Genomic DNA, 25,931 nt, shown 5'->3' with positions numbered 1-25,931 from the left:
CAGTTCTAGTCGCCTCACTATAGGAAGGATGTGATTGCTTTGGAGAGGGTGCAGAGAAGATTCACCAGGATGTTACCTGGGATGGAGTGCCTCAGCTATGAAGAGAGGCTGGACAGGCTGGGGTTGTTTTCCTTGGAGCAAAGGCGGCTGAGGGGGGACCTGATTGAGGTGTACAAAATGATGAGGGGCATAGATAGGGTAGATAAAGAGGAACTTTTCCCCTTAGTAGGGGGGTCAATATCAAGGGGGCATAGATTCAGGGTAAGGGGCAGGAGATTTAGAGGGGATTTGAGGAGGAACTTTTTCACCCAGAGGGTGGTTGGAATGTGGAACTCAATGCCTGAAAGGGTGGTAGAGGCAGGAACCCTCACAACATTCAAGAAGCATTTGGATGAGCACTTGAAATGCCATTGCATACAAGGCTATGGACCAAATGCTGGAAAATGGGATTAGACTGGACAGGGATGGATGGGCGGCGCAGACACGATGGGCCTCTTTCTGTGCTGTAAAACTCTATGACTTACCTGTACTTACCTTCACAGCCTTTCTTCCTGTAGGCGTCAGGAGCCCATCACTCACCCAGCACTTAAAGCTGAACGGCTGCGATCTGTCAAAAGTGACAGCCTTCAGCTTTGAGTGCCGGTAAGAGTTCTAACGGAGTCTGTGCAGAATGACTCATGGTAGAACTCAGACTGTCAGTGTTTCACAGCTTCAAACAGCTGTGAAACACTGATATTTCATGTCAAAAGCTCTTGACAGATGAAATTGCAGTCTGTGACGTCACCTGTTGCAGGGTGGCCCTTAATTGGCCTGCTGAGCCCGCTGGGCGGGCTCAACAAGGTCAATCAAGGGAAAGTCGCGTGGATTGGCCGGACGTTGATGTAGGCGGGTCAAAAACCCGAAAGTTGAAGTCCTGCCTTCTTCCCGACAGGTTCGGGAAAATCTACCCCATTGTGTCTTGCCTAGCGTATAAGGAAGGATGGAGGATAGAAAACAAGCTGCCACACGTGGACCTTGTTCACAACTGAGAAAACACTTCCTCGAATACTACTTCCGGTGCAGACAGGAAGGAGGTCAAATAACACACTGCGATACAATAACTACCACTAGGGGCGCTACCTACATCTAACTAGTCCAGAACACTCACCCGTAATCGATTTCCTCTTTAGGTAGAGGGGGTGGGGTCAGTGGCAATGAGCACCAACATTCAAAGCCATGGTATGGGGACAAACTCGCTTCTCTCAGTTACCAAAGCCTAAGACCACGAAGACCGATTGTCAACAAGGAATTGTCCCTCAAGGGGGCAGTTATTGGAGGATGTGAGTTATTTCATTTGTTTGGGGAGCCTGATAATACAAGAAGGGAAAAAGGAAGCGAATGCGAGAATTGCCAACGCTGCTGGTATTTCTCTGCAGCTGTCAAAGATATGAAAGCTACGGAATATTAACATGACGAAATCTAAATTCAAGAACTGTAAGAATTTGGTATTATCTGTCCTTGTCTACAGCAGTGAAGCCTGGCAGCTCATGAAGCAAAATATGTGGTTAGGTCATCTCCACATTCAATGTTTAAGAACAACAATGAAGACAAGCTGGCAAAACTATATAAAGAAAGAAAATCAGTGTTCCCACTCCTTACAGTCACCCGTTGGACTTTGCTAGATGGCACATGTAATGAAATCTGTTTGTCTTGATCCTGTATTTCCTGTACTCATGTATATTACCCTCCCCCACACTGTGTATAGTTTCACTTCCTCTTTCCTGACTAACCTGGAAGGTTCCAGGTCTTGGCTCCGCCCCTGACTTCTCTTACATAAAGATCTCAGGATCTGTATGACTCATTCCTGTTGAGATGTAGCTCTGATCTTAGTGATTAAAAGCCAACTTGTTTAAGCCTATAACTTCTAGTTTTGTGGTTATTGAAGGCACATCAATTTTAATCACTAAAGAATACTAGGATGGATCGACTCCTAAAACCAGAGCGTCTGGACTTGGATCCACATTCTGCTGAAGCATCAAATCAATTTGGACACTGGCTCAAATGCTTCGAACTCTTCGCGAGGGCCTCATCCGCTAGCGAGGTAGATAAACTGAGTCTACTGACTACTCGCGTTAGTCATCGGATTTATTCGTTCATCCGGGACGCCACCTCTTACACGGAGGCCATCACTATCCTGAAGGCCCAATACCAGAGGCCGGTAAACGAAGTGTACGCCAGACATCTGCTGGCTACACGCAGGCAGCGACCTGAGGAATCAATGGACGATTTCTTACAGGGCCTAAAGGACTTGGTCCGGGACTGTAACTGCAAGGCCGTGACGGCCAACGTGTACTCTGACGAATTGGTCCGCGATTCCTTCATCACGGGCCTCAAATCGAATTATATCCGGCAGAGACTGCTGGAGAAGGAGGTCCTGGACTTAAAAAAGGCAGTGGCCACTGCGCGATCGCTGGACGTGGCCCAGAAAAACTCTGACTCTTATTCTTCCGGCCATGCGGCCCTCACTGCCTCGTGCGCGCCGAGCGGGCCGCCATCTTGGAATCAGCCATCTTCCCCATCCAGGTCTCAGACCAGCTCTACACCGCCGGAGTCCCCACACAGAAGTTCACCCAGGAGTCCTACTACAGCGGCAATGTCTCGAGGCCCGAAATGCTACTTCTGCGGCCAGGCCAAGCACCCCAGACAACGATGCTCAGCGAAGGACACTACATGCTTCAAATGTAAGAAAAAGGGGCATTTTAGCAAAGTCTGCAGGGGGAATCCGATTTCCAACTCCGTCACCGCCTCGTGCGTGCCGTGCGGGCCGCCATCTTGGGATCCGCCATCTTTTCCCTACTCAACGGCCGCCCAGGGCCCAATAGTGGCTTCGATCACGGTGGATCAATCCAGGCCACACCCGTTGACAAAATCCATGATGGACATACAGGTAAACGGGAATTTAACGAAATGTTTAATTGACTGTGGGAGTACCGAGAGTTTTATCCACCCTAGCCTGGTACGGCGGCACTCATTAACAGTAACCCCTACACGGAGCAGAATTGCTATGGCTGCTAAGCCCCACACTTCGGACATATTGGGCTACTGTGTGGTAACACTGACTGTAAAAGGCACGGACTACAAGGATTTTAAACTCCTCGTGATGCCAGAACTCTGTGTTAATGTAATCTTGGGCCTGGACTTCCAGTGCCTCCACGAAAGTGTCACGCTAGCATATGGCGGGTCCCAGCCGCCACTCACAGTCTGTGGCCTATCAACCTTAAAAATCAGCCCGCCCTCTTTATTCGCTAATCTCGCTCCGAACTGTGGGCCCATAGCGACCAAAAGTAGACGGTACAGTCTGGAAGACAGACACTTTATCAAGGCGGAAGTGGACAGACTCCTGCGAGAAGGCATTATTGAATGCAGTACCAGTCCGTGGCGTGCCCAAGTAGTCATAGTTAAAAATAGCGAAAAGAAACGGATGGTAATTGACTACAGCCAGACTGTTAATATTTATACCCAGCTGGACGCCTACCCTTTACCCCGCATATCAGAAATGGTCAACCAGATTGCGCAATACCGAGTCTTCTCGACTATCGACCTCAAATCCGCGTATCACCAGCTCCCCATTAGAACGGAGGACCGCCCATACACCGCCTTTGAGGCAAACGGGCGCCTCTACCATTTTCTCAGAGTGCCCTTCGGGGTAACAAATGGAGTCTCGGTCTTCCAACGTGAGATGGACCGCATGGTTGACGAGAATAAACTACAAGCTACCTACCCCTATCTGGACAATGTCACTATCTGCGGGCACAACCAGCAAGACCACGATCTAAATCTTGCGAGATTTTTAAAAACTGCCCTAAAGCTGAATCTAACCTACAACGAAGACAAATGTGTCTTCAACACAACCCGTCTCTGTATCCTCGGCTGTGTGGTGGAAGATGGGGTAATTGGACCGGACCCTGACCGATTACGCCCCCTAAAGGAACTGCCCCTGCCACACAATCCCAAAGCTTTAAAAAGGTGCCTGGGATTTTTTTCGTATTATGCCCAATGGGTGCCCAATTACTCTGATAAGGCCCGACCCCTCATTAAATCGACGTCCTTCCCACTATCAGCTGAAGCTCGGGAGGTTTTCACCAGTATCAAACAGGACATTGAAAGGGCTGCACTGTGTGCAGTGGACGAAAGCATTCCCTTTCAAGTCGAAAGCGATGCGTCAGACTTTGCCTTGGCTGCGACCTTCAATCAGGCTGGGAGACCTGTGGCCTTCTTCTCCCGAACCCTTCAGAGACCTGAAATCAGGCACTCTTCTGTCGAGAAGGAGGCACAGGCTATAGTGGAGGCAGTGCGGCACTGGAGACACTACCTAGCCGGCAAACGTTTCACCCTGCTCACCGACCAGCGGTCGGTGGCTTTCATGTTTAATAACAAAGGGGGAAAATCAAGAATGACAAAATACTCAGGTGGAGGATCGAACTATCCACGTTCGACTATGATATTATGTACAGGCCGGGAGCCCTTAATGAACCCCCAGACGCCCTATCGTGGGGAATGTGTGCCAGCATTCATACGGACAAATTACAGGGTCTCCACAACGACCTCTGTCACCCAGGGGTCACCCGACTATACCATTTTATAAAGTCCCGCAATCTGCCCCACTCCATTGAGGAGGTCAGGGCAATGACCAGAGCCTGCCGCATCTGTGCGGAATGCAAGCCTCGTTTCTACAGGCCTGACCGTGCACACCTTATCAAAGCCACACGGCCATTCGAGCGCCTAAGTCTGGACTTCAAGGGACCCCTTCCCTCTGCCGACCGTAACGTATACTTCCTCAATATCATCGATGAATATTCCCGCTTCCCCTTCGCCATTCCCTGCCCAGACATGACCAGTGCCACGGTCATCAAGTGTCTCTGTAATCTATTCTGCATGTTTGGCATGCCGAACTACATACACAGCGATAGGGGGACGTCATTCATGAGTGACGAACTGCGACAGTTCTTGCTCTCAAAGGGGATAGCCACTAGCAGAACCACTAGCTACAACCCCCGGGGTAATGGGCAAGTGGAAAGGGAGAATGCTACTGTTTGGAAGGCTGTCACGTTAGCCTTAAAGTCAAAAGGCCTTCCGACCTCCCGCTGGCAGGAAGTCCTCCCAGACGTGCTCCACTCCAGAAGGTCTCTTATGTACAGCCACTAACGCTACCCCTCACGAAAAGATGTTCGTTTTCCCCCGGAAATCCACCTCGGGCATATCTCTACCTGCGTGGCTGACGTCTCCGGGGACAGTACTATTGCGGAAGCACGTGAGAGGCCATAAAACGGACCCCCTTGTGGAAAAGGTACAGCTCCTCCATGCAAACCCTCAGTACGCCTATATCGAATACTCTGACGGGCGAGAGGACACTGTTTCCATAAAAGACCTCGCTCCCTCGGGGAGCGGAGAGAACGATGAGAGACTACCCGAGGAAGACCTACACCAAAAAGAGACGGGACGCCCAGAGTTATCAATACCCAACTTTAACCTGGAGGACACTGCAGATAACCTGGAAGACACTGCGGAGGCCCGGACAGCGGAGGAACCAGAATCCACTCCCCTAGAGGCACCCCAACCGGCTTTGCACCGATCACTGAGAACCGCAAAACCTCCTGACAGACTCACTTATACCAACTTTTAAGAAACATCACCCACGATGGACTAAATCTAAAGAAGGGGTGAATGTAATGAAACCGGTTTGTCTTGCCTGTATCCGTTTTGCACTCATGTATATTACCCTCCCCCACACGGTGTATAGTTTCACTTCCTCTTTCCTGACTAACCTGGAAGGTTCCAGGTCTTGGCTCTTGGCTCCGCCCCTGACTTCTCTTACATAAAGATCTCAGGATCTGTATGACTCATTCCTGTGAGCCAGTCGGTGTGTTGAGATGTAGCTCTGATCTTAGTGATTAAAAGCCAACTTGTTTAAGCCTATAACTTCTAGTTTTGTGGTTATTGAAGGCACATCAGCACATTTGTGGCCATTGGGCAAGAACAGCTTCAGGCTCAGCTGCGACATGTTCCAAAAATCAAATAACCTGCCAATAAACACTGTCGAGGCTCACACATGAAGAATGGCAACAGGCCAATATTTATCCCTCAAACAACACCTAAAACAGCTGATCTGGTCATTTATTTCATTGTTGTTTGTGGGAGCTTGCTGTGCACAAATTGGCTGCCATATTTCCTACATTACAGTGAATACACTCCAAAAGTACTTCATTGGCTGCAAAGCGCTTTGGGACGTCCTGAGGTTGTGAAAGGTGCTGTATAAATGCAAGTTTTTTGTTCTATTTTCTTTCTGCTGGTTTCATAATTCTAGGGCATTCAGAAGAAACTTCTTTACCCAGAGAGTGGTGAGAATGTGGAGCTCGCTACCACAGGGAGTGGTCGAGGCAAATAGTATAGATGCATTTAAGGGGAAGCTAGATAAGCATATGACAGAGAAGAGAATAGAGGGTTATGCGGATAGTTAGATGAGGAACAACAGGAGGAGGCTCATGTGGAGCATAAACACCGGCATGGACTGGTTGGGCCGAATGGCCTGTTTCTGTGCTGTATGTCCTATGTAATATGTAATGAAGGACTGCTGGTACTGCAGCATAGCAGGAATTGGTGCCTATAGAAGAGGAAGGGGAGAAAAACCTTGGGTTTCATGACATTGATTCCAACAGCAGCAACTATAATGGCAGTACAGGAAACTTTGGTTTATCCGGAGGTTGTATGTCCGGAATACTCGATCTAACGGCAAAAATCAGGAGCCGTTTTCTGTACGTTTTTTTTAGATCTCGTTCTTTTTTTTCCCCCCCAGTCAGCCACTGCAAGGTCTGTAGCTATAGCAACAGCTTCAGCTAGAGACACTTGCAGCTGTAGCCGACTCTTTAGAAGCTGTTGCTAAGCAACAGTGTTTGTTGTCAGATACGGAGATGAAAACCTCCGTATGCTTCAACATTAACTTTGTATGTCCGGCAGTATTGATAGATGGGCAACACGCCAGTCCCGTCGGTGCCGGATATCACAAAGTTTCCTGTATTGGGAGGGGAAGAGTTCTTACCTGAGAGCAGATCTGATGCATTACGTGGCCAAACTCATGGAAGTAGGTCTCCACCTCATCGTGTTGAAGTAATGATGGAGCACTGGGAGTCGGCTTGGTGAAGTTTGCCACCATAGCGGCCACTGTGATCTGCCTGTTACCGTCAGGTAGCGAGCATCCTGGCTGAAGGCCAAAGCAAGCAGCATGTCCATACTTTCCCTCCCTGTAAAACAAACAAGGATATCAAACTCCTCTGGTGGTTGCTATTGCACCCCATCCACCACCTTAAACATTCACTCCCTCCACCACCGGCGCACCGTGGCTGCAGTGTGTACCATCTACAAGATGCACTGCAGCAACTCGTCAAGACTTCTTCGGCAGCACCTCCCAAACCCGCAACCTCTTCCACCTAGAAGGACAAGGGCAGCAGGCGCATGGGAACACCACCGCCTCCAAGTTCCCCTCCAAGTCACACACCATCCTGACTTGGAAATATATCGCCGTTCCTTCATTGTCGCTGGGTCACAATCCTGGAACTCCCTCCCTAACAGCACTATGGGAGCACCTTCACCACATGGACTGAAACGGTTCAAGGCGGCGGCTCACCACCACCTTCTCAAGGGCAATTAGGGATGGGCAATAAATACTGGCCTTGCCAGCGACGCCCACATCCCATTAACGAATTAAAAAAAATCCACAACCTGATAATGTCTTAAATAGTTTGCAGAGAAAGGTAATACTTTAATTTGGTTTTGTTTACAATGGGAGTGAATGAAATTTACTTCTTAGATTACAATCAGCTGCGTGTTGAATTTATATTAATTAAAGACTTGAACATTACTCTCATAGCTCAAGACTCCTGTCGCACCTCTGTCCTACTCCTGGGCAGGTTACAAGAGAAAGCTTGTCAAGTGGCACACAATTCTTCTCTAACCATTGGCCCCCAATGAACCTATTCTATGGTCGCTGCTTCCCTGATCTTTCTTCTCTTGTTCCTCTTCAGCTAATATACCACATTCTTCCTCCTTTCTGCAGCTTTACTGCGTTTAGATCTAAACCTATCACACCATTTCCTACTCGGATTCATTTAGAGCCAGGAACTCAATACAGTGGAACTCCTCACCTCCCTTCATCTTACAATTTAACAGCTTTAGAAAAAATAAAGAAGCTTAACCTAACCTACACTTTTCAATCTTGGTTGTTATCTGCTCTAAGGACACTTTGTCTGGGTGCCTCAATAATAAAAAAGTCACTTACATTCCATGACTCTGACAAATGAAACCGGAACAGTACAGCTTTCCTGTCTCCCCAAGCAGCACCCTGTCCCATTTCTCGGCTGAGCTCGGACAGCAGTGGGGAGTAAAATCCAGCCCTTGCGGTTCAGTTTACATTTGAGAAAGTCCTGGATATTCTATCAAACAATGCACAGGTGGCAACAACCCTAACCCTGAAATAGCCATTTAGCAAATAATTACTATGCAATTTTGTCAGTAGGAACCTAAATCAATGACATGAAAAAACAATACTTTCTCTCTCCTCTAATAATACAAAACGATTTAGCAATATAGAGTAGACACAGAGTGTGTCCACTGTGGGGAAGAGCAAAACCAGAGGCCATCAATATAAATTAGTCACCAAGAAATCCAATAGGGAATTCAGAAGAAACTTCTTTACCCAGAGAGTGATGAGAATGTGGAATTCGCTACCACAGGGAGTGGTTGAGACGAATAGTATCGATGCATTTAAGGGGAATCTAGAAAAGCACATGTGGGAGAAGGGAATAGAGGGTTATGCTGATAGAGTTAGATGAGGAAAGACGGGAGGAGGCTCGAGTGGAGAATAAACACCGGCATGGACTGGATGGGCCGAATGGCCTGTTTCTGTGCTGTACATTCTATGTAAAAAAAAAAGCCAACACCATCACATTTCCTAATATTCTTAGATATACCCACACAGATTTTAAGCACTTTTATTTTTGCTGAGTTTAGGGCCTATTCTACCAGAATCTATAATGTTGAAGGAGTAAAAATATTTTATTTTATTATCATAGAATCCTGTGCCTGCTCGTTGAAAGATTTATCCAATTAGTCCCAGTCCTCTGCTCTTTCCCCATAGCCCTACAAATCCCCACGGCAACTTTCTCCCCTAGTCACTTGAAGTCCTCTGGTACTTTGCTCAAGTGGCCATTCTTCATCCGTGAGCCTAGATAGTGAGTACTGGCTGGCTATTCAACCGTGGCCCATCACAGCTCAGCCCAGTCCTGATCTCCCCCAACATAGGCTGATATTTCAGCACTGCACTGTCAAAGGTGCTTCATACTGGTGCAACTTAAACAGCCTCTCTCTTCCAGTGAATATTAGAGATCTCCTGGCACTACATACGAGTTCTCCTCGCTGCAATACAAATCTGCCGTGGGATCCCGGTCAACATTCCTCATAGAATCATAGAAATTTACGGCACAGGAGGAGACTATTCGACCCATTGTGTCTGTGCCGGACGAAAAAGATCTCTTCAGCCTAATCCCACTTTCCAGCTCTCGGTCCGTAGCCCTGTAGGTTACATCACTTCAAGCGCATATCCAAGTACTTTTTAAATGTGGTGAGGGTTTCTGCCTCTGCCACCCTTTCAGGCAGTGAGTACCAGACCCCCCACCACCCTCTGGGGGGAAAAAGTTCTCCTCAACTCCCCTCTAATCCTTCTACCAATGACTTTAAATCTCTGCCCCCTGGTTATTGACCTCTCTGCTAAGGGAAATAGGTCCTTCCTATCCTCTCTATCTAGACCCCTCATCATTTTATACACCTCAATCAAGTCTCCCCTCAGCCTCCTCTGTTCCAAAGAAAACAACACTAGCCTATCCAATCTCTCCTCATAGCTAAAATTCTCCAGTCCTGGCAACATACTCCTAAATCTCCTCTGTACCCTCTCCAGTACAATCACATCTTTCCTGTGATGTGGTGACCAGAACTGTCCTCCTTCAACCAAATCCAGCCAAAAAGAATTTAACTTGTCGTTCATCTCATTTGCTATTTGTGGGCTCTTACTGTGCACCAAATAGCTGCTGTTTTTGCTTACACAACAGTGACTGCACATCAAAAGTAATTTATTCACAGATCACAGAAACCCCACAGTGCAGATAGAGGCCATTTCGGCCCATCGAGCCTGCACCGACACATATCCCACCCGATCCCCGTAACCCCTACACCAACACATATCCCACCCTATCCCCGTAACCCCACGTATTTAATCCCCCTAACACTAAGGGTCAATTTATCATAGCCAATCAACCTAACCCGCACATCTTTGGACTGTGGGAGGAAACCGGAGCACCCGGAGGAAACCCACGCAAACACGGGGAGAATGTGCAAACGCCACACAGACAGTCGCCCGAGGCCGGATTCGAACCCGGGTCCCTGGCGCTGTGAGGCAACAGTGCTAACCACTATGCCACAGGGGGCAGAGATTTAAAGTCATTGGTACGTGAAGCACTTTGGGATGTTTCCGAGATGCTATAAAAGTTCTTTTATGAACATCCACACGTGTACTTTCCAATAAGTCACTGGATACTGATCAGGAACAGGAACCCTAGCTGATTTTTTTTCTCCTCCCTCGTCCAGAGGCTAATTGTGCTGTCCCATCTACTGACCGAGTTGGTATTGGCTAATTCAGCATAGATCAGGGATCAAGACTTTCTAGTCCATCTGGATCAGTTTCACAGTCGGCAATGCATTTCACCCAGATAAGATATTTTGGTAATGAAATTAGAAGGCCACTTTAATGAACTGTAATTTGGTGCAGGACTATCTATGTTTTTGAACGTAGATTAAGAAATCACCTTGGATATAAATCTAAATAGAATTGTCCCATCAACTCTCCAGTCGCCGTGTCTTTCACAGAGTACAGCTTTACATCCTCGTGCCACACAGGTTCCTTCTCAATGAGTTGAAAGGTCAATCCCAGCAGTTCCTGGTAGATTCCCAGCAGGCCAGATGTTACCACTTCCATCGGAAAATATTCCTTCAGCAGATTCTGATCCACAAAGTACTTCAACTCCTCCACCTGGTTCATGTAGTAACGCAGATCCCAGGCATTTATAATACCATCGAAATCCAGCCCTCGCTTCTCACATTCATCCTTCTTCAGGTCTATGATAACTGCCCTCTCCTCTTCACCAAGTGGCTTCAGCTTCCGTGCTAGTTCATCTGAAATATGAATTTGAAAGCTTTAGAAGCACCGATATGGCCCCCAGGCGGACATAGATGTCCTCTGCACAAGGCCTGAGCCCCATTCCCATATTCCCGGTGAGGTGCGAGTGCTGTTTTAGCGCTCACTGGTTGGGGATGTCGGTGTGGATGGGAATTAAAAAGGAAACCAAACAAACTGAAAATTAATTAAAAAACATAAAACATATCCTTTCATGAGCAGTTTGCAGCAGTCCCTTTAAGGAATGCTGGATAGGCTGCTTAAGCCAGGTACCAATTGTCAGAGACCCCCCCCCCCCACCAAAATGGGGGCAGGTGGGAATGGGACAGCAAGTAAATCCCCATGATTTTCGGAGCGCTACTACCCCATTTCCACCGGGCAGATAGTTAAAATCACCTCCGTTATTTCTTTTCTAGTTCAACTCAGCATAACAGTCTAGATTGTAGGTAGACTATTCAGTTTTAGGACTCATTACAATCTAACCCAATGCTGTCATCACCAAACATACACACAATCCCAACCAGTAAGAGCACTTACTGCACCACAGCAAGTTTTTTTTCCCTCCCATTTTCCACAACAGCAATCCTACTGCCCAAGACTGCCAATTTGTGAGCAGTTCTATGGTACAGTATCAGACCCAATAAAAAATGGAATCAGACTGTACATGCTAATTTTATAAAGGGCCCTTCTGGTTAGCAGAATGCAGAAGCTTTCACCCCACCAGGCGGGGCTGGTGTCAAACCTAGGTCCTCGAGGCGAAAGGACAGTGCGTTAACTCACTTCACCCAAGGCAAGTACAGGAAACTTTGTATTATCCGGAGGTTAACTGTCCGGAATGCTCGAGCCACCGGCAAAAATCAGGAGCCGTTTCGTTAGGTTTTTTTTCTTTCCGTTACTTTTTTTTCACCAGTCAGGCTCTGCAAGGTCTTGCTGAAGCTGTTGCTAAGCTACAGAGACGCTTGCAAGGTACGGCCGACTGTTTAGAAGCTGTTGGGGTTTGTTGCCAGATACGGAGCTCAAAATCTCCGTATGTTTCAACATTAGCACTGGTTTGTCCGGCACTGTTGATGGGACGGCAACAGCTCGGTCCCGTCGGTGCCGGATAGCACAAAGTTTCCTGTATAATGGTTCTAAATTGACATTCATTACCAAGAAAGACACCGACGTTCTTGCTGTTCTTAGCCATGTTCATTTCGAGTATGAAATCCGAGTGGGTCTTAAAGTCCAGAAGACCAGACTTCCTTGTACGAAGTTCCACCAGTTCTTTAAGGATTTTTGCATTGTCCTACATCAGTCAAGAGAAAGTGATTTCTTTTTGGCATTGTTTTCAACACTAAGCAATATTTCTTAAAGTAGAATTACATTTTGCTGAACTGCCCAGTAATCCTCAATGCAATAAAACAGATTTTATTAAAAATTCATTCGTGGGATGTGGGCGTCGCTGGCAAGGCCAGCATTTATTGCCCATCCCTAATTGCCCTCGAGAAGATGGTGATGAGCCACTGCAGTCAGTGTGGTGACGGCACTCCCATAGTGCTGTTAGGGAGTGCCAGGATTTTGACCCAGCGACGGTGATATATTTCCAAGTCATAATGGTGTGCGACTTGGAGGGGAACTTGGAGGTGATGGTGTTCCATACACTTCCTTGCTGCTCTATCGCATGCTTTGGAACTACTCATTGAGCTTTCCCAGCTGAATAGTTGCATCATCCGGTGTGGCACTGAGCCACACAGACCAGGAACGTCCTTCATTTGATTCCCCCTCCCCATTTGAACCGACCTAGTTGATCTTAGCTGGGGTCTTACAATTAGCCTCTTTACTCTGGGATGGGGAACGAGAAATCAGCCCAGGCTCTTGCTGCCGATCACAATCGAGTGACTTCCGCTGGAAAGTATGCTGGATGCAGAGGATCAGGCTTGGCTGCAATGTATAAACTTGGGTTATATTCCCGGTTGATGGGGAGGTTCAGGGGGGATCTGATCAAGGTGTTTACGATAAGGAAGGGAATTGACAAGGTAGATAGGGAACAACTCTTTCCTTTAGAAGGAGAATCCAGAACAAGGGGACATAATCTTTAGGATTCGACCTGAACCAGTTAAAAACATCCAGGGAAGCAGATTGTGTGAATATGGAACACATAGGCAACATCATTTAAGTATTTAAAAGGGAGATAGGTATTTACTTGGAGAGTAAGGGTACTAAGGGACATGAAGAAAAGACAAGGTTTTGGGATTAAAAAGATAGAGCTACTAAGATTAATAAGAAATTCAGGAGAAACTTCTTTTTCTCGGAGAGTGATGAGACTATGGAACTCGCTACCACATGGAGTAGTTAAGGCGAATGGGAAAGATGGATCTAAGAAGAAACTAGATAAGTACATGAGGGAGAAAGGAATGGAAAGATCTGTTGATAAGGTGAGATGAAGTAAATAGAGTGGGAGGAGGTTTGTGTGGATCATAAACACCGACATAGACCAGTTGGGCCGAATGGGCTGTTTCTGTGCTGTAAACTCTATGTAAAAAGACCAGAGACTGTCAAGTAAGGCTTGACCCACCTCCATACAACGGGAGTTAAAGGCTTGTTCCATATTCTTCCTGGTTTTCGGAACATAACATTTCTTCATTAAGGGAAAGTAGTGCGGATACTTTAGTGTCACCTTCAGCTTCCCATTGTCCATTTTCTCCAGGCTACTGACAAAGTCGTCAGGGAGACCACCTAGTAGCGCAATATATTAATATAAATCAAAACCACTGAACAAAACTAACTATTCATATCACTTATTAATCTTCAATGCCGCAATAAGAGATTACCGGATGAAATGAGAAACTGAGGTGCCCCCCCTGCTGGCTCAGCCAGTAAATGCAGCATGTAACTCATTTATAGAGGCCAAAAAAAGTCTCTGGTTCAATCCCCAGTCTGCGGCGAGTTATCTGAACTCAATCGGGACTGCAGTAGGGAAACTCCAATTGGCCTCAGTAGCCCTCATGGCAAAACAACGGGAGAGCAGGCCAAGGTGCCAGTACGATCATTATCCAGTCAGCCCTGCTTGAAAGCATGCTGTGAGGATGTCGGATGAGGATGAAATTGAGTTCGGCTGTGAGGCCCCATGTTGAAACGGCCCGCCAAAATACTATTTTTTACTCACACATAAAGAATGGCCACTTCGGTGAGTTACCAGAGGGTGTCCAGGACCCAAAGAATCATTATCCCAACAGAATCCTACTCTCTCAAGAGAGGAGGAAAAATGGGGAGAAAATTACCACAATAAAGAAACAGGAAAACAAATGGTTTGGAAGCAGAAACTAATATGCGTACCCAAGGATATCACGCAGTCAGTATTTCAGCAAAGCTCAATGCCGGAGGTGTGAATTTTTTCTGTGTCGACTTTAGCTGTGAGAAACACCCAATACAGGAAACTTTCGTAGTCCGGAAAGCTCTATCTACCGGCAAAATTCAGGAGCCATTTTCTATAAGTTTTTTTTACTTCTCGTTGCTTTTTTTTTCCCCCCAGTCAGGCTCTGCAAGGTCTGTAGCTAAGCAACAGCTTCAGCTAGAGACGCTTGCAGCTGCAGCCGACTGTTTTGAAGCTGTTGGGTTTGTTGATTCACACGGAGCTGAAAAGCTCTGTATGTTTTAACATTGCCGCTGGTTTATACGGCAGTTTTGATCTAACGGCACCAGCTCGGTCCCGTTAGTGCCGGATACCAGAAAGTTTCCTGTAGTACAATTCTAGACTATTACTCTGAACCTAATTGTATCTGCGGAGAGGATTTTGAGCTGTATAGCGCTAGGGTGAAGTAAGAAATAAAGAAAGAACTTGCATTTATATTGCGTCTTTCACGCCATCAGGAAGTCCCAAATCACTTCACAGTCAATGAAGTACTTTTGATGTTGAGGAATAAAGGTTGGCCGGACACCAGAACTCCCCTGCTCTTCTTTGAATAATGCCATGGGATCTTTTATGTCCACCTGAGAGGGCAGACAGGTCCTCGGTTTAACAACCCATCCAAAAGACGACACCTCAGACAGTACTGCACTGAAGTGTCTGCCTAGGTAATATACTCCAGTTTCTGGAGCAGGGCTTCAACCCACAACCTTCTGCCTCAGGAGGCGAGAGCGCTACTACTGAGCCAAGGCTACACCTTGCAATGCTTTCACTGCTGATAGTATGGCTGGGAGCAATTTCAGGTGATGAATTGAGAGCATCACACAAGAAGCATATTGGTAAAACTTAAAGATATTGGCTAAACGTGGAAGAAAAGTCCAGCGGGGTATTTTTTGCTCAAAATTTTCCACCATGGTATACATTCAAAAAAGATATGTTCAGAAAAAACACTCCCCATGGCAACACTGGGCACATGGGATTGATTTTATTCCATTGCCTCCAATTAATATTTGCCAAGCAATTTCTGTTATCACCCCTCCAAAAGGGCAGACAGTCATTGCCATAACCAAAGCTAGATCATAGATGAGTAACCTGATGTCATATTCATCTACGATCAGTCTGCCTAAGGTCCAATTAAACCCTTATAGTGACGGGCTGTACCTCACTGTCAAATGCACAAGCCCTCTGAAGGGTGATGATCTTCTGCTTGAAACCTAGGGCTACTTGGCTGCACAATTGGATGTAGTTTGGGCTAAATTCCAATCCTGTTTTCATCTACAAAATAACTTTTTCCTTACCCAGTTCATCCCGTGTAAACTCCAGGAAAGTAGTATTCTCGTTCAGGTTCTTGCTGAAGTCTATACATAAAGTGCTGATTCTCTTCATGATGGTTTTGATCTCCTAAAGCACAGAATAAATGTGCAGTGAGTTCTTTTCACTAGCAACTCATGGTTTACCAAGATTTTCAGCAGGGGTAGAGAGGGGGGGCACTCTGTACTTCCAGAATAAGGCATTTACAGGAAACTCTTTTTTATCCGGCACCGACGGGGTGCCGGTTTATCAAAAAGTCCAGATTACAGAGAGGTATAGTTAAACAGTACGAGAGCTCCGTACACAGCAACAAATCCAGGCTTCCCTGTTGTTTAGCAACAGCTGCAGGAACCCCGGCCACAGACCAAGCGTCCCTGTTGCTTAGCAACAAGTGCACGAACCCCGGTTACACAGCCACAGATCCAGGAACGGCCACTAATATGAAGTAAAACTTACCTGAACCTACTCCTGAATTTTGCCGGTTAACAGAGATTTCCGGTTATTTAGGTGCCGGTAAGTCGAGAGCTTCCTGTATTTAGATGCAGTGTTAGATATCGCAGAAAGATCCAAGGTATCCTAACTAAACTGCTATTCATTAGGCTGAAAATAAAAGGCTGGAGTTTCGCCAACGGCCTAGTGGAAAGATCTATGTGGCGTGATACTCAGACATATGAACCAGAAGGTCCCAGGTTCCACCCTTGTTCTGTGCTCAGTTAAATGGTCTCAACTGGTGCCAGAAACCGCATTGCTGCAAGCGACTGGGACTGATTTTACGCAGGAGTTCTGTTTGTTGCATTTGTAGACTCTTTTTAAATAAACTAGACTTTGATTTCTTTGCTATTTGCTGAGTAAATAAACATTGTTTTGTTTGCTTAAAAATGCACTGTTAGACTGCAAGTCTGGCTGGCCACAAGTCCCATTCCGCCTCCAGCTCATTGGCTGAGACAGTGGGGTCAATAGACACTCAGGCTAACACTCCGGGGCTGTAGGGAGGGTGGGGGGGGGGGGGGGTCGGGGAAAGAGCCCAGCAATGGTGAAAGGAGGGACAGATCGGGGCTTGGAGGGCGGCAAATCGGTGGTCAGCCGGTCGTGGCAGCAAGTGGAGGCTGCGATCGGCAGAAGGGAGGCCGACGGTTTTATGAGTGGCGGTAAGGAAAGGAGCAGGGGAGGGGGCGTTTAGGGCAGCTGTGGAAGCGCTCCTGCTCCTGCTCCTCCCGGCCCACAAGCAGTGCTCTAAATAGCACTTAACTGCTGGAGCCAGCTGCTCCTGTCTCCATTTCGCTGCCGGGTTTCCCGAGCCCTGGGAAACCCAGCTGTTAAATTTAAATTAAGCTCCCAACCGCGTTGATTTAAACATTAAAATCATGCATCCCGCTGCTCCAAGATGGCGGCAGGCACGTACATGGTGGGTTGGTGACACATTCTGTGATTTTTAATTTTTAACTCCCCACCACCTGACCGTTGTGGGGGAGGTTAATATCGACCCCGCTGTGTATTTTCAGCATTCTGCTGTGATTGCATGACTCATCTACAAATGCCATTTTTACTGCTACTCACCTCTTGCTTATCTTTACACAGGTGGAGTCCATTTCTTTTTCCTAGTTTCAGCAGCCTTTCCATGTAGCGCCTAGCCTCTGGCTGTAGGTCTTCAGCCTGACACTTATCCTGAAAGAACAAACCCCCAGGAGTGACGCAGCAGCGAGAAAGTCTCTCAAATATAGTTATTTTTCTTCTAATGGCATGTAGAAAAGATCTTTGTGCGTGAACAAAGTTCGTCTTTCATGCCAACATGATTTTTAGTACCCTACTATTTTGCCAGCTAGAACAGTGACAGCTAGAGGATTCACTCCAAAATAACATGGCATTCCTTCAGAGATAGCTGCAAGATGAACCATTTTACAACACAATCCCGAGCAAATCTTTTGTTATAGTAATTAACAATGGTTGCACTTATCATAGTCAAATATTGCACGCATCTTTTAAAGTGCAGCGAAAATTATGTAAAGGCTGCAAGCCATTTTGCACCAGTGGAATAGAATAAGATGAATGACCAGTTAATCTGTTTTTGGTCGTATTGGTTGATGAAGAAATGATGGCCAAGGCATCGGGAGAACTCTCAGCTCTCAAATATTGACATGGGATCTTAAATATTCATCTCAGCATGCAGCGAGGACCTCAGGTTAACATCTTATCTGAAGAATAACACTTCCAACAATGCACCATTCCCTCAGTATAGCACTGGAATGCCAGCCTAGATTATGCACTCAAGTCCCGGTGTGCCAGTGAACCCCACAACCTTCTAATGTAGAAGCAAATGTGCTACCAACTCAGGCAAGCTGACATTTTCAAGAGTGTTTTCTTTTTGTTGGGATTTAAGTGAGCCGACCTGTTCAAAGAGTGCTACAAAGAATGTGATAGGCCAATTAGAAAACTGACAGACATTCATGGTCTCAGAAAAATGAGCAATCATGGGGGGCACGATTTTCCCAGCCCTGGGGAGGCGGGACTGTCGGAAAAATGGAAGAATCTGGGGGCGGTACCCATCCCGCCCCCAACCTGCCTCTGTGCCATCTTCCCAGGAGGCGGGTACCCAACCCGCGCTGGGAGCCGCCTCCTCGAGGCGGGAAGGGGATTAATGCCAATTAACTGCCTGTTAACAGGTAGTTATTGGGCAGTTTTTTGGATAATCCCTATTTTGCCATCTAAAGTGCGGGCTTCCCGACGGCCCCGAACCTCGTCAGGGTCAGCGAGGCGAGCCGTGGGTCTGCGGGGCCGAGATGTCCAGTGTGCAGGTGAGTGATGGGTGCATGTGTGCAGAGGTAAGTGTGTGAGGTAAGTTTTAAGTGTTTTAAAAGCTTTACTTACCTTTGCTTCTTCCTCCAGGCTTCAATCCTTAAGGTCTCGGGAGTCCCTCATCTCACCAGCAGAGAAAGCAGAATGGCCGCTGCATTCTCAAATGCATCAGCCTTCTGCTCAGGACAGATCTCTAAGTAAGCCTGTGTCTCAGGTCTCAACTTAGAAGACAGATTGTCAGTGTTGAAGCTGTCAAACGATGACAGTTCATCTGTCAAAAGCTCTTGACAGATTAAACGTCTCTCGCTGACGTCACCAGTAACCGGCTTTCCCTTAATTGGCCTGCTAAACCCATTGGGCGGGCTTAACAAGGTCAATCAAGGGAAAATAGCGTGGGTTGGCCGGACGTCGATGGAGGCGGGCCTAAAACCTGACAAGCAGCAGTCCCACCTCCATCACGTCCCCATTGGCAAAATCATCCCCAGGGTGTCTGATATTCGAACTTAAACCCAATTGGTCAATAACTATAAATGGGAACGGAAGCTTAGTGGTTATGTTACTGGACTAGTAATCCAGAGGCCTGAACTACATGAGTTCAAATCCCACCATTCAGTTAATTAAATAAATCTGGCATAAAAAGCTAGCATCAGTAATGGTGACGATAAAACTACCGAATTGTCATAAAAACCCATCTGCATCACTCCTGTCCTTTAGGGAAGGAAATCTACTGCCCTTACCCGGTCTGGTCGATATGTGACTCCAGACCCACAGCAAATGTGGTTGACTCTCAAGTGCCCTCTGAAATGGCCTGGCGAGCCACTCAATTGTATCAAACCACTAGAATCTGCAGCGGTTCAAGAAGGCGGCTCACCACCACCGTCTCAAGGGCAATTAGGAATGGACAGTAAATGCCAGCCTTGCACCCCCCCCCCCCCCCCCGCGCCAACAAAAAAAATCTCTCCCCTCTTCTCCCAAAGGGGCTGATTTTTGCTGAGGGGGAGGTTTTGCTGAAAGTGTCAGGGCACTAAATAGTGATCAGGAGCAGGAACTTTTCTTTCTTTTCTCCTTAGCCTGAGGGGCCGAGGTCAACTGCAGCAGTGCAATTGCAAGAATGCTCAGCCCATAATTTTTAAACTAATATTCTCAAACTTTCAGAAGGAATCCTGCAAAATAAAAAAGTGGCCTTAACAACGCTACCGCTCGCCACACCAGCTCATCAGCTGGTTTTCAATTCTCACCTGAAGAGCAACAACCCTCTGGTAAACGTCTTCTCTCATACTCATCTCCACGTCAAACTCAGACAGCTGTTTGTCCACCTCGGTGCTTGCAGCCCGAACTTCTTTGCAAGGAGAAACATGCTGGGGGAAGTCTAGAACATTCCGTTGCACTGAAATATCAAACAACAAAGTCTCAGCATCTGAAACAAAGTGTTCAGCAGATCAATCTTACGACGCTAGAGAGGGCGGTAGGAGCAGGTCCAGTTTAATAAGGATGGTACAGCACATCAGGAAGGGCACTTTTACGTTCCCCAACACCTGTATTTTCAAAATTTCTGCTTCTCACCTGAAGGTATTGATTCATACTGGGGTAAAAGTCAATGAACACTGTGAGGGGCATCCCAATGTAACCTGACCTCGTCCTCACCTGATTCTACATATGCACACGTTCCAACATGGCTTACTGGATAGCAACTAGGGCTGTGATTCCTGCAAATTCAAGTCCCACTCCAGAGACTTGAGCACAAAAATCTAGGCTGACACTCCGGTGCAATACCGAGGGAGCGCTGCACTGTCGGAGGTGCCGTCTTTTGGATGACATGTTAAACCGAAACCCTGCCTGCCCTCTCAGGTGGACATAAAAGATCTTATGGCACTGTTTCGAAGAGGAGCAGGGGAGTTATCCCCGGTGTCCTGGCCAATATTTATCCATCAGCCAACATCGCTAAAACATTATCTGGTCATTATCACATTGCTGTTTGTGGGAGCTTGCTGTGCTCAAATTGGTTGCCGCGTTTCCTACATTACAACAGTGACTACACTTCAAAAAGTACTTCATTGGCTGTAAAGGGCTTTGAGACGTCCGGTGGTCGTGAAAGGCGCTATAGAAATGCAAGTCTTTCTTTTAAATGAAATCATCGCAACGTGTTTCTTTAAAATGAGGACAAAGCATTGAAAAGAATTTTATGGTAGAAGAATTAGTATTTCAATTTATGATACACGTATTATTAATAGTTGAAACTTGATTTTTTTTTAAAGTAAGGTAGTGAACTGTTCCATTAATGGGCACAGTGTATTTAGTTGACTGGACAGTTCATAACGTTGGTGTGTGACTTCTAGGTTCTACTATATATTGTGAAAACTGACATAAACTCAGAATTATTAGGCCAACAAAGCCATGGAGAGAGCAAGGTAAAGCCTCCAGTCAGCAGCTATCCCCATACAAAACTGCTGAATGTTTGGACTATTGCTTACATCTGCTTACAAAGGTTTTTCCACAATACGTACCGCTCTGACCAGCGTTTTCTAGATACAATATCGGTCAGTTTGAAGGGGTCACCAGAGAAATTTCTTTATGCTTCAATGTCAGTTCAGACTAAAAAGTGTGACAATTCCACCCCCATTCGCTTTTAAATAATTTTAGTTTAGAAATTAGCAGCAAAGTGGAGTTTTCCCATTCACAATGTGCGCAGATCAGTGTTTGCAATTAGAACATAGAAGATAGGAGCAGGGGGTAGGCCATTCGGCCCCTCGAGCCTGCTCCGCCATTCAATGCGATCATGGCTGATCATCCAAATTCAGTACCCGGTCCCTGCTTTCTCCCCATATCCCTTGATTCCTTTAGCCTTAAGAAATATATCTAACTCCTTCTTGAATATTACGGATACAAACTGAAAATAAAAGGGATTTATCGTGGTCAACTGGCATTTGAGGCACTGAGCAAAAATGGTTGAATGCATTTACCTGCCATCTTTCCCCTCTGTGACTTACGCTGGTGTTTGATTCCATGGGTGTTGGCTATCTTCTGGTATGCCAATCTTTATGCAGGTTGAGCGTCCAAAATCCGGGACGATTGGTGGCAGGGTCGTCCAGAATCCGTAAAATGTTCTGGAATCCGGACACCCTGTCAAACCAGGCCTGGGGCCAGGCATTTCCGGACTCGGACTCGTGTTTCTGATGTCCGAAGTCCGGAAACGCCCGAGCCCAGGTTGCGATATTTCCGGACTTCGGACATCAGAAACACGTTCCGAAGTCCGGAAAAACACGAAAACCGGCTCGGCCTCGGTCCCGAGGTTGCCGGATTCGGGACGCTCAACCTGTAAATAAGTCTCAACAATGAACTGCTGACATAAAAGACATCAGATGTGCACAGACCCATCAACCACTGAGACACAGGAGACACTGAGTTCAGTAGTGTGTAATAAATACAGCGTTACCACATTGTTATTTCTAAACCATTCCCCAAGGAGTTTGCTGTACTGTATTCAACTGCTATTTATGTCTCCATGAGCAAGGACAATCCAACAGCTCATGAGTGAAAATCACAAGTGAGTTATTAGATCATCTTCCCAGCTAGAAATATAGACAATGTTTCAGTTTTGCAGGAAGCATTTTTGTTATTAAACTGCACATGTGGAAAGCCATTATTACACAATAAATGTAAAGAGCAACTGATTTTCACCCGTTGCTCAAGAAATGATTTATAAGTTGGTTTTATTATTTTCCCCTCTAGATTTCACCCCTTGTCATCTGCAGGCGGGATACAATCCCAGTAGCTGCAGCTACCTTGCAGTCTCGACAGCGAGTGCCAGCGAGTTATTCAATCACAGGAGCTATCACAGCCAAGCCCAATTCTGTCCGCGCCAGAGGACCACTTTTCAGAAGTGTCTGGGTTGTGATCAGGAGCCGGAAACTTGCCTGATTTTCTTCCCCATTCCTGTTTCAGAGGACAGAGGCTAGCCATTCAAAACAAGGGAGAGGGATAAACTATAGGTTAGTCAGCCTAACGTCGGTGGCGGGGAAACCTCTGGAGGACATAATCTAGGAAAAATGTAATTGTCACTTGGGGTAATAAATGACAACTGACACGGATATGTAAAATGCAAATCGTGCCCGACAAACCTGATTGAGTTCTTCAATGAAGTAATGGAGAAGGTTGTTCAATGAAGTAATGGAGAAGTATTGAGGGTATTGCGGTTGATATTGTGTATATGGACTTTCAAAAGGCATTCGATAAAGTGCCATGTAATAGACTTGTTAGCAAAATTGACGTCTATGAGATTAAAGGAGCAGTGACAGTATGGAGACAAAATTGCCCAAGAGACAGAAAGCAGAGAAGAGTGGTGAACAGTTGTTTTTCAGATTGGAAGAAAGTATACAGTGGTGTCCTCCAGGGATGGGTATTAGGGCCACAGCTCTTTTTGATATATTAATGACCAGGACTTGGGTATAGCAGGCATAATTTCAAACTTTGCAGATGGCACAAAACTTGGAAATGTAGTAAACAGCGAGGAGGATAGTAGCAGACTTCAGGTGGACAGACAGACTGGTGAAATGGGCAGACACATACATGGCAGATGTAATTTAATGGTGAGAAGTGTGAAGTGATGCATTTTGGACGGAAGAATGAGGATGGGCAATATAAACTAAATGGTACAATCTTAAAGGGGTGCAGGAACAGAGAGATCTGGGGATTCACATACACAAATCTTTGAAGGTGGCAGGACAAGTGGATAAGGCTGTTAAAAAAGCATATGGCATCCTGGGCTTTTATAGAGGCAAAGAGTACAAAAGGATGGGAGTTATGCTAAACCTTTAGAAATCACTGGTTAGACCTCAACTGGAGTATAGTGACCAATTCTGGGCACCACACTTTAGGAAATGTAAAGATCTGGGAGAAGGTGCAGAGGAGATTTACTAGAATGGTACCAGGGATGAGAAACTGGGATTGTACTCCTTAAAGCAGAGATTACAGGAAAATTTAATAGGGGTGTTCAAAATTAGCAAGTGTTTTGATAGAGTTGATAGGAAGAAAGTGTTTCCACTGGCAGTAAAGTTACCAGAGGACACAGCGTTAAGATAATTGGCAAAAGAACCAGGGGGAGATGAGAAGAATTTTTTTATTTTTTATTTTTTTTACACACAGCGAGTGATGATGATCTGGATTGCACTACCTGAAAGGGTGGTGGAAGCAAATTCGATAGTAACTTTCAAAAGGGAATTGGGTATATACTTGAAAAAGAAAAAAAAACTGCAGGGCTACAGGGAAAGAGCAGGGGAGAGGGACTAATTGGATGACTCTTTCAACAGAGCCAGCAGAGGCACGAAGGGCCGAATGGCCTCCTTCTGTGCTGTGTGATTCTATGAAATGTAATACTCCAACTGGTGTCCCGGTGAAATCAGCTAACTCAACAGGAACGCTTTCTTTTTTGTTAACAATGCAATTTGATATCATTTTACGAGATGTATCAGTCGTGGTTGACATCATTTCCAAACTGACAATGATCAGTCTTTTGAGATTTTTTTCCAGGCTAAAGTATAAATTAAGTATAAGCAAATTTTAAAAAATGCAATTAGTAATACAGTACTAACTTTTATTAGTACGTGAAACCAGTTCCTGAATCCAACCTATTATTATGAGCTTTAATTCCAAGAGTCCTTAGATGCTGTTTACCAAAGCACGCTCTTTAATGCTCATGGGAGTTCGGTCTTGACACAATAACCTGGAAAAAACCTTGAAGACCGAGCCATCAGCTTCTTAGAACAGAAGCTTACAGCCCAGAAATAGGCCATTCAGCCCACCGTGTTCGTACTGGCTCTTCAATAGAACAATCTAAAACTAATCCCATTAGCCTGCTCTCTCTCTCTCCCCCCCACAGCCCTGCATCTTCCTCAGATTCAAATATTCACAGAATGATACAGCACAGAAGGAGGCCATCGTGCCTGTTCTTTGAACGAGCATTCCAATTAGTCCCAGTCCTCTACCCTTTCCCATTAGCCCTGCAATTTTTTCCTTTTTAAGTATAAATCCAATTCCCTTTTGAAAATTACTATTGAATCTGCTTCCACCACCTTTTCAGGCAGTGCATTCCAGATCACAACAACTTGCTGCGTAAAAATTGATCCAATGCTTCTCTTTAAAAGTGCAATACACGCCTTAATAAAAGATCAGCAAGTCCAAAATCGCCAACCAAAGCCCCTTTTAAATCCAAAATTGACAACCAAATCCCCTTTTAATCCAAAACTGACAATCAAAGCCCCTTTTAATCAAAAATTGCCAATCAAAGCCCATTTTAATTGCAAATCAAAGCCCCTTTTAAATCCAAAATTGACAATCAAATCCCCTTTTAATCAAAAATTGACAATCAAAGCCCCTTTTAAATCCAAAATTGACAACCAAAGCCCCTTTTAAATCCAAAATTGCAAATCAAAGACCCTTTTAAATCCAAAATTGCCAACCAAAGCCCCTTTTAAGGGTTTTGCCACCAGTTAATTAAATTCCAGGGCTTCCTCTCCCCCCCAATCACTGCACACTCGCTCGCTCCCCCTTACCAGTGTATTCCACCTCGATGTCCGCCAGCTCCTTCAGCGTGTTCCCGTAATTGACCTGGGCCAAGTCGAGCGAGCCGACGCGGTTGTACACCTGCTTTGTTCGCTGAATCAGGGCCCGGGCCTCCTCCTCGATTTGCTGCTTGCCCAGGTTCCAGCGCAGGCGGTTCGGGCCCACGGGCTGTCCCCTGCCGTTGCCGATCAGCGACTCGCCGGTGGGAGACATGGTGGGATGATTTTTTTTTAAACCCCCCCAAAAAATATATATTTATTTGTACCGATCGCGAGAAATTTCGACGGTCGGTCGGGTGATGATGGAGCCTGAGGTGAAGCCCTCACCTGTCACGCTCGGATCCTGTCACGCCAGCAAAGCCCAACGATTCAAACTCAGCCCTTCGCCAAAGGCACACGCCGAGTCCCGCCTCCCCCTCCCCCCTCATTGGCTAACTTTACCCGCGCCGCTGCCTTTCCGTCATCGCCATTGGTCGCTTCTACTGTCAATCACCCTGCCCCCGCCCCCCACCCGCGCCTCTGCCTTTCCGTCATCGCCATTGGTCGGTTCTACTGTCAATCACCCTGCTCCCGCCGCTCCCGCTTCGCTGCCTTTCCGTCATCGCCATTGGTCGGTTCTACTGTCAAT

The 25,931-nt window shown here is 46.3% G+C and overlaps 1 protein-coding gene across 1 annotated transcript in view; it reads right to left on the bottom strand.

Moving 5' to 3' along the window:
* LOC147108048 (thimet oligopeptidase-like) overlaps positions 1–25,695 on the bottom strand; it is a 36,078-nt gene extending 10,383 nt beyond the window's left edge. The window contains exons 1-8 of the mRNA XM_086004495.1: positions 25,295–25,695; positions 19,985–20,133; positions 17,511–17,618; positions 15,941–16,043; positions 13,812–13,972; positions 12,407–12,542; positions 10,890–11,256; positions 7,076–7,277 (exon numbers count right to left, since the gene is read on the bottom strand). Of these exons, the coding sequence (XP_085860621.1) occupies positions 7,076–7,277; positions 10,890–11,256; positions 12,407–12,542; positions 13,812–13,972; positions 15,941–16,043; positions 17,511–17,618; positions 19,985–20,133; positions 25,295–25,517 (1,449 nt within the window). The 5' untranslated portion in view covers positions 25,518–25,695. The remainder of the gene's footprint in view (positions 1–7,075; positions 7,278–10,889; positions 11,257–12,406; positions 12,543–13,811; positions 13,973–15,940; positions 16,044–17,510; positions 17,619–19,984; positions 20,134–25,294) is intronic.
* Positions 25,696–25,931: the final 236 nt, after the last annotated feature.

The sequence above is a fragment of the Somniosus microcephalus genome, chromosome 13, assembly GCF_052327205.1.
Source record: "Somniosus microcephalus isolate GS21.2 chromosome 13, FLI_Smic_1.0, whole genome shotgun sequence".
Classification (NCBI taxonomy): Eukaryota; Metazoa; Chordata; class Chondrichthyes; order Squaliformes; family Somniosidae; genus Somniosus; species Somniosus microcephalus.
This window is presented reverse-complemented; position numbering and strand designations above follow the sequence as displayed.